This window comes from Eucalyptus grandis, chromosome 1, assembly GCF_016545825.1.
Source record: "Eucalyptus grandis isolate ANBG69807.140 chromosome 1, ASM1654582v1, whole genome shotgun sequence".
NCBI classification, from domain to species: domain Eukaryota; kingdom Viridiplantae; phylum Streptophyta; class Magnoliopsida; order Myrtales; family Myrtaceae; genus Eucalyptus; species Eucalyptus grandis.
The window spans coordinates 50340433-50357715 of record NC_052612.1 but is presented as its reverse complement, the minus strand read 5'-3'; the positions used below and the strand labels follow the sequence as shown (position 1 = coordinate 50357715).

At 37.4% G+C, this 17283-nt stretch overlaps 1 protein-coding gene across 1 annotated transcript; it reads right to left on the bottom strand.

The window, feature by feature from the left end:
• Positions 1 to 2692: 2692 nt before the first annotated feature.
• LOC104455090 (disease resistance protein At4g27190) lies at positions 2693 to 15107 on the bottom strand. The gene is made up of 4 exons (XM_039300333.1): positions 12725 to 15107; positions 5578 to 5681; positions 4743 to 5459; positions 2693 to 3136 (listed from the first exon to the last, which is right to left on the bottom strand). The coding sequence occupies exons 1-4, from the start codon at positions 15105 to 15107 to the stop codon at positions 2693 to 2695; spliced, it is 3648 nt and encodes a 1215-aa protein (XP_039156267.1).
• Positions 15108 to 17283: the final 2176 nt, after the last annotated feature.

Sequence of the window (17283 nt, the reverse complement as noted above, 5' to 3'; positions counted from 1 at the left end):
CAACGAACTTTGCCTACTGTGATGGCAACACCTCCAGTTACAGCTAATGAGAAACCGGAGAAATTCACTAGAGTGGGCTTTAAACAATGGCAGTAGAAGATGTACTTCTATCTGACCATGCTCAATTTGATGAAATATTTATCGAAGTTGTGCCCGATAATTAGTCCAAATGAGCAAGATGTCACGACGCTCGATGCGTTGGAGGCTTGGAAGCATGGCGACTTCTTATGCCAAAATTATATCCTTAATTGTTTAGTGAATTCTCTTTATAATGTTTATTGTAACATTGAATCTGCTAAATAGTTATGGGAGTCCTTAGAGAAGAAATACAAGGCTGAGGACATTGGCACCAAGAAATTTGTGGTTGCCAAATTCTTGGACTACAAGATGGTGGATTCTAAATCTGTCATGAGTCAAGTCCAAGAATTACAATTAATTCTGAGTGACATCTCTGCTGAGAGAATGATACTTAGTGAATCATTCCAAGTGGCAGCCATGATTGAGAAACTACCTCCGGGCTGGTCAGACTTCAAAAATTATTTGAAGCACAAACGGAAGGAGATGAGCCTTGAAGATCTCATTCTGTGCCTCAAAATAGAGGAGGAAAATATAGTTCAATCAATTTGAAAGAGTTTTGTGCTAGTTTTGGAATAATTCTCCAAACGACTGCACCTTATACTCCACAACAAAATGGAGTTGCCGAACGATTGAACATGACACTAAAGGAGATGGCTAACGCCATGCTTTTGAGTTCAGGTTTACCTTAAAACTTGTGGGGTGAGGCAGTTTTAACTACAAATTATATTCTTAATAAAATACCACACAAAGAGACAGGTAAAACTCCATACGAGTTATGGAATGAAAAGTTGCTATCCTACAATTTTCTAAAAGTGTGGGGGTGCATAATGTGATTTATAACGGTAAGTCTAGACACATTCGTCGTAGACACACTACCGTAAGGCAGTTGCTCTAAATAGAATCATTTTTTAGACTTTGTAAAGTCAAAGGAAAATATTGTGGATCCGTTGACAAAGGTTTGTCAAAAGAACAGATAAACTGCACATCGAGGGAAATGGGTTTAAGAGCCTCAACCCAATAAAGAGATTCCAGGGTGAAAACCTAATCTATGCGATTGGAGATCCCATGGACTAGGTTCAATACGACAACGCAAATTTTGGAAACTCTAGTGTAAGCACTGTCTCCCATTCCTTTGATGCAACAAAGTGCTTTCCTACAAATAAGTTATTAAGGGTACGCTATGCGTTTAATGATTCCTATAACTTGGAATGTAACAACCAAGTAAGATATGGTAGGATATCTTTAATAGGAATGCACCTATATGCGTGGAGCTGGCCGACTCTATGAAAATTTTTAAAGGCTAGATTTTCTAAAGCACGCATGAATCCCGAGAGCTTCAGGGCCGAAAGAACGAACACAACCGAGAACCAATCTTGAATTGGAAATACTCCGTGTGAGGTTTATTGTCTAGGCTTACACAAACAACTGGTGATTCAAGGCTTAGTCCATCGACTAGTTAAGTAAGTCCGATAGGCTTTCACTAAAGAAGGTTCAAAGCGAAAGTTACCTATCTTGATGCAGTGTATTTCAACAGGCATAAGCAGATTCCTTCGAGTCAAAAATGTTTGGTTGATCCATTAATGTGGGGGATTGTTGTAATTATTGTTATAATTATGATTAATGGATTAACGAAAGCCAATAAATTAAGATACGTCTTTTCTATTCACGTATCTCTTTTGGATTCATGAATTTCCTATAGTTTTATGTTCACGTATCTATTGAATTCATGAATTTCCTAAATTCATGTATCTTTTAGTTCATGTATTTATTGAGTTCATGAATGTTTTGAATTCATATATCTTTGGATACATGAATCTCTTTAGTACATGAACTAAAAATTCTCTATAAATAGATGGGAGCATAGAGCTTCAAAAAGTGGTGTTGGTTTTTGGTCTTTCGACTCGATTCCAAAAAGCTTTGATATACTTTTCTACTCTTCCGTTTTTTGGTGTGTTGGTTCAATTGAACGGTTCGACCGAGTCTTGTTTGCATAGTGCTAATCCAAACAGTTCGAGGTGTTGTATCTTGGGAGGCATAGTTCATGAATCTGGAGCACCTTTGGCGATAACTAATCACCTTAAGGAGATTCGGTTATCCGTACCTCACCTCCAATTTTATGTTATATCTTATTTTCTTCTCCTCCAAGATTTGTAAAAGGAAGGATATTATAAAGTTGTTATCATCTTCTTTACATTGATGTTCTGATTACAACAAACAGTGTGCTTTCTCTGGATATACTTTCCAACATTCCCTGACATCTAATCCTCTGTTTTTCTTTCGCTGTTTGACCTCGCAGTCCATGGCCATCGGGATCTCAAAATCACCGTCAAGGCTCATGGCCATGAACAAGCAGTGGTCGCCAGATCTGTGGAGGAGCCTCCTCGTGAGCCATGGACGAGCTAGGCTTGCATCCATGGACGATACCAGATCTGGAGGCACAACTCCACTCCAAATCTGGACGGGCAACGACAACGAGCAGCAGTGACGATGGAGTTGTGGCTCGGCCATGGATGGGGCCGACCATGAGCTAACCGTGGGCGCCGACAGAGGGGACAATGGCAGTCCATAAGCCGTCGTTGCTCGCGACGAAACTTCCAGATCTGCAGCCATGGCTCTAGCGACAGCGGCTCGTCCATGGCTGCGAGCGACGGTGGTCAAACTTCCAGATCTGCAACTCCGTCGCTATGGATGACAAGATTTTGAGATCTATAGAACGATGAGATAGACAAATCAGAGGAAGCCGGAGGAAGCTGGCCATGCTCGGCTTGGACATAGCGAGGGTCAGCCTAATCAAGCCGTCGGTGACTCCGCCGTTGGCGACAACGGAGGAGGGGCAAAGGTCGGGCGGCTGTGGACGAAGGAGGAGGAAGAGAGGGTTGAAGAGAAGATTTTTAAATTTTTCTTCGTCGGAATCAACGCCCAACCGAATCGACGCCATAATCGCTTTCGCATCGGAGATCCACTTCGACACACCATAACCAACAAGCTTCGCCGCATAATCACTCGGACCCACGCATGCATGCGCACGAGGAGGCGAGCTTCGAGAAGCGATTACAGGCTTCCGATTCAACCATTGGACAGACCACCCAATCAATCGCCCCCAAAAAAAACGAAGGTAAGAGGATGAAGGGGAGGGGGAGGAAGAAGAGTTCTTGTCACTTTGACTCTGTAGATTTGGTTCACTTTCTTTTTTCCCCTCGTCGCAAAGAGGATGAAATGAAATGACTAAGAGCGAACATTTCTTAGAGGGGGAGAAGCTAAATCATCAAATAGACTTTGTCTAATTTCTTCCTTTTTCTGTTTTCTTTTTTCTTGTTTTCATTTGTCTAGTGAGCGCACCGCAACAACACTGCAACAGATAGAGGCCAAGGCCACCAAGGAAGGAAAGAGCGAGAGAGAGGGAGGGAGGGAGCAAAGCCAAACCAGAAAGAGGAAAGAGAGCTTTCTAGTAACTGGGCGTTATTGAAGGGAGGGGGAGCAAATATTTTGATTGTTCAACTGATAGGTGGGCCCGGCTTTACCACATTTCGATTTGCAGATGATTTAATACGGATCCTAAATGACGTATTTAATGTACCTAATACCTAATATTTTCTCTTTAGTAGTGTTGTTGATTGGATAATTTATAAAGATTTTTTTTAAAATTTTTATTTTAGCTAGGATATTGACTAAATATTGCCATCTAGTTATGAAATAAGACCCGCAATGCCGGTGACCACCCATGGAATTGCTACTATTTATTGTCTAGCTGTCCTTTTCTCTCTTTCATTTTTTCCTTTTTTTCACCATTTCTTTTTCTAAAAAAAAGTTATCTACATTTTCTCTTGCCAAACACAGATTGCGTGTGCAATATCACACTAATTATCACTCAATATGATAATTCAGAGTTAATATTTAGTGTATGATGCAGGTACGTAATTTGATAGGTTGTTGAAGTATAGCGATTCAAGTATGATTTGCGAACAAATAAGACGAATTGCGTCATGCATATGGACCTTTTTATTTTTATTTATTTTATTATCCAAACCCAGCTTAAGCATAGGCGATTATTAGGAAATAAAAAGGTTGATTGCATTGATCATTATTGAAGTTTAGAGCACTCGAGTTAAAAGAGTTGCTCTCAAAATTCCTCCAGTTTCATTGATTAGGAAGATGATTATAGTACAATGAGCTGTAATTGCTAGGTAATTTGTGAATTGGACTTCTATATTACGAAGTTTTCTTTCCCCCTTTTCTTCATGTTTAATAGAACAATGCCAGTTTACTTCTGCACAAGAAAATATGAAGTGGTGATACTACATTTTTTTTTGCCATTTTTAGATGCTACTCTATGTTTACTGTAACTATTTATAGTTGAAATTGCAAAAATTGAATGTTTTTACATGGTTATTGTGATAACTTTCTTAAGAACCTCGCTAATTAATTCTAAAGTACCACGCATGATACGATTCCATGAATCGACACCAACTTAACACTTCCAAAAGGATACGGAGATGTAAAATTCATAGTTATATTTCTTGAGGATTAGAATATTTTTAAATATTAGAAGATTATGTATATAAACTCGCACAAAGCACAAAATTTGTATCATACCATGCATCGTCCAATACTACGAGAATATGTTTGAAATGAAATGCCAAAATGCATTTGTCTGATAGACTTACCTGGAGAGTGAAAAGTGAGGGGGTGCCATGGTCATTCTCCATCCAAGATTGCCTAATCAAACTTCTCATCTCTAGGCAATGGGCAATTTTCAGCACTTGTAATGTGGCGCATTCCAGCATATGATTTTTTCCCAAGAGGAAACAAGTCAAATTGGGCAAGTATTCCATAGTCATCCGCTTGAGCTTTGGGAATGTAATCTTCTCCATTGCGCTTCCCTCTCCTTCTTCCTCTACGATCACTCCTTCCATCTGACCACACTCCTTTATTTCCATTAGTTCAAGATTGGCAAGGCATCGAGCCATCGATGGAGAGAAAGCATGTCCCAAGTTGCTGCAATTATAAAGGATGAGATTTTTTAGAGAATTGAAGCATAGCAATTCTTGAAGATCTTTGTTCCACAGTCGCCTCAATTGTGGTAGATTGACCAAGTTCAATTCCCATAGCTGAGGCAGCACTCGAGTGCTTTCCACAGCCTCTAGCCCTTCCAAATCAAATATTTCTTCAAGCACCTCGCAATCGCGCACTTGCAAAAAGTATAAATTGTTTAATACAAGCATCAATTTGGATGGAATAGCGTTGACAAATGATGGACATTTATCTACCACCAATGATTCTAATTGCCAATACGACTTGATGGGATTAAGTTCATTATGCCATTTTCCAATCAGCTTGGGGAACTCAGATAGCAGCATGTTCTTTGCTCCAGCAAATGTACCCTGTCAAAAAAATAAAATAAAATGCATCATTAAACATAAACTTCTAGCTAGCAAAAGTGATTATTTAGTTAGTGGTCAAAACCATCCAATTGCACAAAATTTGGTAACCAGTGCATACCACTTCTTCAAACATATTCTGGATGGTGATGTTGAGGCTTCCCTCCCAAAACCACGATGCTTTCGATACTTGAACTCTCTCCAACTTTGACGCCTCTATTGGTCCTTGAGAGAAAAAATTCATGTTGGGACATTTAGTCACAATGATATTTTCCAAGAGGGGGAACATCAAAGTGTATCCCCCTGAGCTGAAACTTCTCAATTTTATCAATCCATCAAGCTCCATATACTTCAGTTAATTGAAAGCCACCACACGTTCATACCCACCTTTCTCATCATTAATGACTTCTGTCAATATTCTACAATTACTTATCCTCAATTTTGTGACTGCCACCAAATTTTCAGCAATTGTCGGTGTGAACATTTTTGATAACCCATCACAATGTGACACATCTAGAGTTTGCAGATGTTGAATATATCTTGAATCCTGCATATCGAGCACAATAACTACATTTTAAAATGTTGAGTCTCATGTGATTCAATGGAAAGATATGTGCCCTCATGAAACAAACATTATCACTAATCTTTTATATTTAACTTTTGTCCATATTTGAACTTGATTAACTCCTTAAATTCACATTTCTAAATATATATCCCTTGTGAAAATAACTTCTGCATCAATTAAAGTCACAATCGCATTAATTTCAATCTTAATGTCAACAATAATATCCCATCTTTTCTTTGTTAGCATAAGATCAGCACTCTTTATAGGGTTCAAATTAGACAACACACTTGTGCCATGGTAAGATCACACCATATATCACGTGTTTTGATCTTTGTGGTACTTAAAAGAGAGCTAAATGATTGGAATTAACCTCTTTTTTAAGGGGATCAATGAGTATGCATTTGTTACATCAAACATTGACAAGAATGTTCAATCAATACTCGAAGAACATATGATGTTTCAATGTTGCAATATGTCTATGGATTCAAGGAGAGTTGTATAGTTTATATCTTCACTTGTAAAAGCAACTTGTATGAGATGATTGGTTTAACCATCACTTCAAATATTCACCATCAAAGCAAAACAAAGAATATTGGATTGTACCTTCAAATCACTTACAGACAAGGAAGAATCGATTTAAAGAAACAAGAACCATGTCAAAAGGGTGATCAACGTTAGAAGTTACGGAATTGATGTAGTAAAAGAAAATTGCCGTGGATCGCTCGAGGAAGAATATTTGCAGTTAGAAAGAAAATGATGGAGAGATTGAGATTAAAAAGCCAACCAATCATCCATCAAAAGGTGCAATGCAATAGAAGGTGTGATTTTTCCTAATACCGAATGCCTCAAATCAATATTATATCACTCTAAAGCAATTAAAGAGGGAGGCTAAGAGAAAGCAATTAAAAAAAGAATTGCTTGGGTCAAACGAACAGATCTTACTTACATCATTCCCCACTTGAAAGAACTAAATATACTTAATCGATTGAATTTTCCCTTTAAAATTCATTGATTTTCATCCATGTTAGAGGACCCAACAGTTAGATATCAAAGATAGATCATACTTATACTCAATTCAAATAATTGAAGGTTTTCCTAAATATCCCATTATAGAAAATTAAAATTATTTAAGAAAGTCGACGTATTAATTTTGTGGGAGGGCCCGTTTTCACAATCTCTTTGGGTGCATAAACAACGTTCTAGGTAAATGGCCTATATTGCATTTAGTTTAGTCAAAGTAGACTCGCCTGTAAATCACTCTATTTCATTTTCCTTTGAAACATTCTTTCACTATCCACTCAACAAGACATATGACTGAACTAAAATATCTTATCTACAAATGTATTTTATTTCTTTGACAAGAGTTACATCAGAATGGTCTTGCGGTTCATATAAAAACTAAACAGGGTAATATCTGAAGCCCTAGACCCTAGATATCTTACTTAATTAGGGGACGGAGAGTGCTTAGATTCCTTTTACTGGTGCAATTGAGAGAGAGAGAGAGAGAGAGAGAGAGAGAGAGAGAGAGAGAGAGAGAGAGAGAGAGAGAGAGAGAGAGAGAGAGAGAGAGAGCAAAGATTCCTTTAATCAGGAAAATAAATGAGATCTTGCAAATGCGAATGATGTCAAGTGAGCGTATTAAAGGCCCTTCATAGATTCCTTTAATCAGGAAAATAAATGAGATCTTGCAAATGCGAATGATGTCAAGTGAGCGTATTAAAGGCCCTTCATCTCTGGCCTCTTGAACCTTACTGCTCACTTTCCTCTAAATTTTTTTTTTCCAATTTCTTTCAATGTACATGTGTGCAATGTCTATGCCATACATGTGAGGTTGATGAGAGTTTTAAATTCTTTGGGAACATCGGAAAGCATTTAGAGATCCTATTCATGGCCAGTGTCAGAAGAATTTGATGAGTGGGCTAGTTTTATTCTGTCTGAGGAATTTCTCCTTCAGAAATGTATTAGCAAGTGGAGCATTACTTATCTCTCTCTGTATAATAAAGCAAACCCAACAACACTTTCGACCTCAAATTTTGGCCCAAAAAAAGTTTAAACTAATATCCATGGCCGGTGTCCAATGAGAACTACGACAAACGTTAAAAGCCCCAAAGACTATGGTGATCAAGAAAAAGCGAAGACGTAGAGACTCACACACACTACCTTGTGGGACCCGCAACAAATATGTCCAAGACCATCTACTAACTGATTATTGCAGGAATCCTGGGCCCACCATCAACTTTAGTGCTAATCGCCACAATAAAAGTGCAATCTTTATTGGTCAACGAAATAGCCGCCTCAACTTTTGCTGGACAAAATAGTTGTGTGTTTTTCTTAACCAAGCAATTGTTTGTCCTTAATTTAATGTTAGTAAATCATTATCAATAACCAATTTAAGAAGATATCAAACATACATATGTGGATTTGTGTTCGTGATGCCAAAAGTGCATTCAATTATATCTATACATACTATAAAGGCCAAATGCAAAGACAGTTAGTTGAAAGGATTTACTTAGATTTGTAGATCGCCATAGAGAGAAACCGCGATAACCACATATGGTCCTGCGAGACTACGTAACCATCGATTTTTCTTGATAAAATATTGAAGCTACATAAAAGTTACTGTCTAAATTGGACGGACTCAACAACAAGAAAACTCAAATTTCGGCACAAATTTCTTGAACATTATAATGTGGAGCACTTGAAGCTTCGGAAATTAAACTAACAAATACTAAGTAGCTGAATTGAAATACAAGACCTGTCGAAACTTATGAAGTAAGTCTCTATAAAAAAATTTGGACTTTAAGATATTGAATTTTTCCATTAAGGCATCAAGTTCCATTATTTTATATTGTTACAAACGTGGCCTTATTTACGTGACCCGATCTCCCCAAAGGAGTGTCTAGGGGTGATCATCAAATAAGATGATCTTTAAGGTGAATCTTACTCATGAATTATTTAGCGAGACATTCTCTACTCAATGTGGGATGTGGAGCTACACTAAAGTAATTTCTTTTACCACGGATTTCAAATTCTGCTATGTGGAGTAAAGAAATGGTGAACATCACTTTGGAACTCCAAGAACAAGAATTCCGAATTTGCAATGACGAGTTTTGTTGTGACATAATGAAAATCATACGATTGCCAAGGCCTACTTCTGCTATAATAAAAAAACTATGCACAAAATTATGTACTCTTACAATTATGGGGTCTATGCAATGATTAAGTGCTTATTTAAACACGATACACACAAGGCATGCATCAATCAGATTAACATAACTACTTTTATTTGAAAATTCAATCCTCCTTCCCATTCTTTGTTTTGTTTTTTAAGAGAGCCACCTATATTATACATTTTATGGATAATAACAAATTTTGATAATTAAATTCAATGGAACATATTTCAAAAGATTATAAATTGCTTTACTTATGGAATTACTTTAATGCCAAAATTCCCTTCATTTTGTTTTGATGAAACCCTATTAATATAAATATACTTACAACACGTAAATTGAGATAACTTAGAACCTATCACAAACTAAATTTGCAAGGATTTTATACAATTAGTTTAATAACATATTTCTTTTGGATTGGGGAAGTCCTTCCATTGTCAAGAACTACAAGGATGGGATTGAAATGTAATGGACAAATCCGTCAACATAGCATTTACAATTTCAATTGATAGTCAGGAAATTTACGTGATATAGCATGCATTATAAATGGTTGCCGAAGAAATTTATAAGCAAGGTAATGTACAACCTTTAGGATAATTTTCGCACGTATAAAAATCTATGATAAACAAATGCTAATTTATGACCTTAAAAGACAACTACTGAACTTTACCTTTTACTAGCAATATCAAGAATTGGAATCATCGAGAATTCACTCTCATTCCGATTACTAATAACAATCAATTTATGCATGAAATATTTTTCTAATTGTCAAATTATATCAATTAGATGGAGATATATACAGCTTATGTCCCATTAGTCTCAAGCGAGATCGGGCCTTCTATGTATCATATGACTTATGGACATGGAGTTGATAGCTGAACGTGACACCATTCCTTATCCATTTAGGTCAAGAGGAATTTTCACACACTGCTATCGCCTGTTTCCTTGATAAAATCCAACAGAACAGGCATTTTATGGTCTTTTCCTCCTCACATGTCTCAGATTTCTCCAAATTTATTAGGCAAAAAAGGGACTAATTTACCGCAAAACAACATGAATATAGACATGCCAGCAATTAGGATATTGCAATAACTGAGTAGTCACTAGTCATTGTCACCAATCAAGATCCTAACTATATTAAAAAATAGTAAATAACTTGAGATTATTTGGACTTCTTTTTTCCTATCTTTTGTAAATTACCTTGGGTACTCCTTTTAAGTCAGATGCATATGTAGCCTATCCTACTTAAGCATCCTTGTTGTCATACTTACCTCAATCAACACGTCTGAAAGGTGAAGAGACCTGTGGTCTCCATGACAATGGAAAACTTTATTTACCTTCTTTTTTTGGGTAAAAAGTAATTCGTTTTATTTTTGAAAGTTCATTGCTACATCTCTAGGAACGCTTTCATCTGCCCAATTATTCTCAATCTCCCATCTATCTCGCCATCACCCCTCGCTATCGCCTATACAACTTTTTTGTGTTTCGTTCATTAGTCTGTTGTCATCCTTGACAAGCCTTAGACTACTACTTTTGTATGCTGCCACCGTCTTATAATGTCAGAGGAGATTTATTACAGTTTTAAGAAGCGTTTCATTATAAACCTTTGGATCTTTGCATATCTAGCTTTTACACACAAAAAATAAAAATAAAAAGAAATACTAAGGCAAGAGTAACTCTTTAATGAAGATTTGGAATCCTAGAAAGTTAAAAGCTCCAAAGACTACCACACACAAAAAAAGAAAAGGAAAAAAAGAAAAGAAAAGCAAAGCTGCAAAGGATCAGTTGAAATTTCCAGATCTAGTTCCATTATCTTTGCAAGTAAGATCTCTCGATGGGAGCTCAAAGGCTGGGTTGAAGAAAAGTCACACTCTAACATCACAACCTTGTGGGACCCACCACTTACATCACAATCTTTGGGACCCACTACTTATACCAAAAGGATCTCCTATTAAATGTTATCACAATAGTTACTTAAACGGTTAACTACCGTTTACTACACCTACTAGTCTAGAATTTAATATACTATAATTAATTGCCCTCAATTTCAATTGAATGTCATTAAATGTTGTTGTGATGAGCTAAGTTATTAACTTTGTAATTGCTCCCTCATGTTGAACTTGAATAATTTGTCATTTTCTTTAAACTTGGTTTAAAGTTTATATACAAGATTACGATGCAAAAAAAAAAGAGCAAAGCCGCAAAGGCTCTTTGTAAAATTTCCCTTATCTTTGAAAGCGCTCTTTCCATGGAAGCTCAAAGTAGAGGAAGAAGATGAGTCACACACTATCGTGTGGGACCCACAACCTAATTTTCCAAGCTAACCTATTGTGAGTCTTAGGCCTCATGATCAACTTCAGTAATATGGCACCACTATAAAAGAACAATCTTATCTAGTCAACTTCCCCATATAAAATAGTCATGTGCTTTTCTTAGTTGGGCAATTGATCATCCTTATTTTGCTAACTTCTCTTTAATGTTAGTAAATCACTATCAATAACTAATTAATAGGAAACTAAACACAGATTGTGGATTTGTGTTATAATGCCAAAAGTATGTACAAAGATATCTATATATACAATATCCATGAACAAACATGCACAAAACTCTGTACTCTTATGATTATGGGGCCTTTGCAATGACTAACTACTTAATTAAACATGACACACAAAAGATATGCATCAATTAAATTAGCACGGTTGCTTTTACTGAAAAACCCAATCTTCTTTCCCATTCTTCGTATCAGTTTTTAAGAGAGTCGCCTATATTATTTGTGGATCCTAACAAAGTTTGATAAGTAAATTCAATAGAATCCACATGAAAAGAAGAAGAATTACTTTAGTGCCGAATTTCCCTTCACTTTAGCTTTATGAAACCCTATTAATATAGATATAGTTGTAGCATGCAAATCGAAAATAATTCGAAGCCTATCACAAACTAAATTTACATGGATTTTATACAATTAATTGGATCTCTACATAATGAAGAGAACAAAAGATTGCTTTATGTAATTGTAGAGAAGGTATGAACGTATAAGGTAATTAGGAAAAAAATGAATTGAAAATGACAAAATGAATAAGCATCATAATATGTGTAGCTATTTAATTAGCAAAGGTAGGAAAAAATAATACATATTATATTATTTTCATAGAAAGTTACCCGTTGTCCACTGAAGAATATAATATTAGTGCCAACTTGGTTGTCTAATGAACTACTTGAAGGAGTTGTCCCGACGGTGAAAAAGTTCTTGATATTTGGCAAGTCACGCAATATTAATAAATGCAAAGTATGCAACTCCACTTTATCACAATCATCAACTTCTACAATCCCGCGCATTTACTGGCAACTGACAACTTCAATCTTTCCCAATTGTGGAAATCCTCTCAATAATGAAAGAGGAAATAGAGCTTTCATATTGTCACAACTTTCGACTCGAATTACTTTTAATACACTGAAGGATTTGGAAGAGGAGATATGGATGTAATCAACAGAGGGACTATTAAGGACCTGTAGATGTTTTAATTTTGGAAAACCTTCTTGGGACAATGCACAAATACTTTGCTCAGTTTCGTTCAACTCCTCCAAATATAGGTTGTCAGTTTTGCTTAAGAAACTCTGTATGCATCCTTTCTGAATAACATCGCTTGTTGAATTTAATGTGAGCTCCAATGTCCTCAATCCTTTGTATCTGCTCCACCGGTACCATGTATTACCTATTTGGATGTTGTACTTGCTTAATTTCTTCACATTTAGGTCCTTTGGGAGCACACTTGGATCGGGAATAAGGACATGTAGAGTGCAGAGATTCTTCATGTGATTCAACTCAATCAGACTAGCATTAGTTGGTTGAGTTTGCTCCATGGGATTCCATTTATTAAAGCTATTCTCCATATACAACTCCTCCAATTTGATCAATCTTCCAAGTACACCCGGTTCAATTTTCTGAAGATATAAACAATTGTTCAAGTCCAACAACCTCAGCTCTACTAGTTGTCCAATTTCTTTTGGCAATCGTTCAATACTGGAGTTCATAAAGCTGAGAATTTGAAGCCCTTTTAGCTTGCCAAGAATGGCCACATCCTCTACCAAACAACTCCGGAGACACAAAGTGTGTAAGTTCTCCAAGAACTGAAATGGCGTCGGTGAACAAGTGAGAATTATTCTAGTAAGATCTATGACAGCAAGTTTCCTCATAGAGTTGAAATATGAATTTGAAACCAGAAGAGATGGATTATTGTTGAAAAGCAAAAAGATGCGCAATTCGGAGCAATCTATTTCTTTGGGACTTTCCTCCATGTCAATATAGGGAAAGCATATCGCCGAACAACTTTTGAGCCTCTCATTTTGCAATTGTGTTGCCGACATATCTTTATCTTTCGACACGAGAAGGAGGCGATCTCTTAAAACAAACTCAGCAACAAAGTCATGAACCAAATCATGTATCTTGAACCTGTCTGTGCCTCCATTGTCTAACAAAAGGGAGGAGGCTTGAAGAGTGCGGATAAGTGTGTTCAACCTATCCCTAGCTTCATTCATGCTGCTATCTTTTGGAAATATCCCCAAACCATTGCCGTACCTCATCAAGTTTTCAAGAGAGGGCTCGGAGACGCCATAAGTAACACAAAGTTGTAACAAACTTTTGGCCTCCTCGCTTTTTAAATGATCGTAACTCAATTGCAACATCTTATTTATCACTGCACTTACCCCTTCGTTTGAACACCGCTCAATTTGATTCAAAGCATCCCTCCATTCAGATAAACCAGCATTTTTGAAATGTTTCGCCATTGTGACAATTAGCAAAGGCAAACGTGCGCATTTGCGGAGGGCTTCATCCACCAAGGTTCTGAACTCGTCGTCGTGAACTTTGTCTCCCACCATCCTCTCAAACAATGTTCTTGCCTCGTTTTCCTCCAGCATATCAAGTGGGAACTCCTTGTCGCAGGCCATATCCCTTTGCAAAACATTTCGATCTCTCGACGTCAATAACATCTTGCATCCTATAACTTTGTTGTCGACTCCACAAGGAATGCCGACTACTTTCAAGTCAAGCTGCTCCCATAGATTGTCCAATATTATGAGGACCTTGTTTTTCTTCCTCTCCAAATCTTCCAACCTCTCGCGCAGAAGCTTCGCTCGCAAACTGACAGTGTCTTCCTTCTTTATGTCACTAAGGCCCAACCAGTGCGCAATCTCTTCTTGAATCTTCTTGACGTCTGGATTTTGCGACACGTCAGCCTTAGCTACCCAATCGAACGAATTTTTTTCCCTTATTCTCTTCTCAGCATCCACCAAAAGGGTGGACTTGCCGACCCCGCCCATCCCGTGAACCCCGACCACGCTATAGCGGTTATCCACAAGAGCGTCCATGATGTTCCGTATCATCAAAGCTCTGGATTCGAAGTCGACAGAAGAAGCGGAGGCCGCTGTGGTGGTCGACTGGACGACATCTTTGCCTTCTCTCCCAGCTCGAATTAGAGCAGCGACATCACCAGGAGCAGGACCGCTGAAGGAGATCTCCCTGTTACTGCATTCTAGAATGAGATTCTTAAGGTCACCGGTCTTGTGGTTGGCCTTCCTGCTGAACTGATAGCGACAATTGGGGTCGGGAAGAGTCCTGTGGCAGCAAGTCCTGCTCGCCTTTTCGAATTCGCCCAACAGGTCTCCCGCCTCTATCGAGGCCTTCTCAGCACTTGCCAGAAACTCCCCTACCCATCCGTGGATACTTCGTAGATTGTTTTCGGCCCCTTCCGCGGCATGGCGGATCCTCTCAGCCTCGTACTCCAGATTCCCGACTTCCTTCCGAAGATTGTCGGCGTAGCTCTTGGAGGACATGACGTAGCTGAATCCACGCTTGAGGGGAGCAACTAAGCACTTTAAAACATCCCATGCAATTGAAATGGCAGAATCGGTCGACATTTTTCTTTGATTTTTTGTCCGAGAAATAAAGAGCGAGAAAACAGAGCGACAGATAAAGAGAACGATGAAAACGAGAAGCAGATAATGAAGGAGGAGGAGAAGAAGAGGAGAAGGAAGAAAGGTTGTGCCGAGGAGAAGAAAGGGCGAGACAGAGCAAGAACGATGAGAGACGAAGCAGGCAAAGAGATTTGAGCGCAGAGAAGGATGGTGGAATGGAATGTCGAAGAGCAATCAATATAAGCAGGGAAGAGCTCGGTAGCCTTAACTAAACACCAGTCAGTTCCTTTATAAGTTGGGTAGCATCCAATCCAGACGAGAATAGAATGGGGGGGGACTTGTAGACGATGACCAACAGAAATGGCTGATTTTCTTCATTTTATTATTCCTTCAGTTGACCGGTCACCGCTGATGCACAAACATTGGTAAGGTGAGAGAAAATTATAGAAGTAACGAAAGCTAAGCCCCGTAGTCACAATATTGGATACAGTCTCTTCGCTTGATTCTTTTTTTTTCTAAAATGTAAATTGCACGCGCGTCGTGTAGCTTCAAAATAAAAATAATAAAAATATAATTACCAGCTATCAAAATAACAAAAATGACTCGACTTATATCATCGCCCGTGGAATGAGTGCTTTATACAGTGTTAGCATCAATAAAACAAAATGTAATTAATAAAGAGAACAAATGGACAAGAATAGGCCACACTCGCGACGTCGTTCTTAAAGAAGTAGCAATATGGGTTATAAATCCATTTTTCAACTCAATTTTAGTGCGTCGGGTTGTATATGAGTCAATTAAAATTTAAAAACCCAATTAAGATAAATTTAAAACATCAAAGCTCAGCTCTACATGGATCTTTGTAGGTTTGCAACAAAAGTATATTCAATCCATAATTACACGAAAGAATAATTAAAAGGGTTAATACCCTGAAAAACCCCAAACCGGTACACTTGTGACAAATTTACCCCAAACTATTTTTTTGACCACCAAAAACCCCAAACTGGTATACCTTTGACAAATTTACCCCTAACTGGTACACTTGTGACAAATTTACCCTCTGTTAGTTTTCGTTAAATTTTACTCTCAAATTATTAAGTTAAATGACACGTGACAGGTTGACCGGTATACCAATTTAGGATTTTACGCTCCGCTTGTCACCGTTTACAATTTTTGTGATTTTTTTGTGTATTAATCCAATTTAACATATGGCATATTTGTTACAAATTTACCATTTTTGGGTCTGTTGCAGTCAAATAAATTAGTTTGGGGTAAATTTGTTATAAATGTACCAGTTTAGGATTTTTTATAGTCAGTCGGGGTAAATTTGTCATAGGTATACTAGTTTGGGGTTTTTCATGGTCAAAAAAATAGTTTAGGGTAAATTTGTCACAAGTGTACCAATTTGGGGTTTTTCAGGGTATTAACCCTAATTAAAATCAATAAAAACGGCATCATTTTGTTGAAATAGTCCACGTCACACCTCAGTATTACATGTAAGACTGCCATGTCGAATATATCAAGTGTGACTTGGTCGGAATGACTGGATTGCATTTTCCCCTTGAAGGTTTAGGACTACATTGGCTCAATTAAAAATAATTTAAGACTCGATTGGTTTCCATATAATAAGTTTAAAACTAATTGTGCAATTATGTCAATAATTTATCTGGTTAGTAGTGCGTAATATTATTTGATGTGGAGCTTAGATGGCCACAATTTTCTTGGAGAGTGCATGAAATTCAATTCTTAAATGCAGCCCTTTGGGTACAGGGTGTATTTACAAAATTATATAGAGGTAGATTTTCACATTGATTTTATTTGTGAAGTCAATGCATAACTTTATATTAAAGTGTATAATTTCCCAAAAAGAAAATTCACACCGAACGTAATCAAATTCAGAGCACTTTCCCCAGAGAGATACCGTACGTGAAAATGGAAAAACGAAAAAAAGGCAAGGTAAGAGTAACCGCAAGCTAAAAATGTGAATGTGGGAATTTAACCATAACAGAACACGTATTTTAGCATTTTGTCCTTCTTGGTCTCTTAAGGAAATATTACAGAGGGACAAATTTAAGAACAACCCTGACAGAATATCACATGTGATTTAATTTTCTCATAGCATCCAAATAAAGTGAGACCCCTTTACGTTTGGTCCGTACATACTCGGGATTTTTTTTTT

Coding starts and splice junctions, on each gene's coding strand:
- LOC104455090 (XM_039300333.1), bottom strand. CDS start 15,107: ATGTCGACCGATTCTGCCATTTCAATTGCATGGGATGTTTTAAAGTGC. Junction 5,460..5,577: donor AGAATATGTTTGAAGAAGTG/GTATGCACTGGT, acceptor TTTTTTTGACAG/GGTACATTTGCTGGAGCAAA. Junction 3,137..4,742: donor CCTCACTTTTCACTCTCCAG/GTAAGTCTATCA, acceptor TTGAATCGGAAG/CCTGTAATCGCTTCTCGAAG.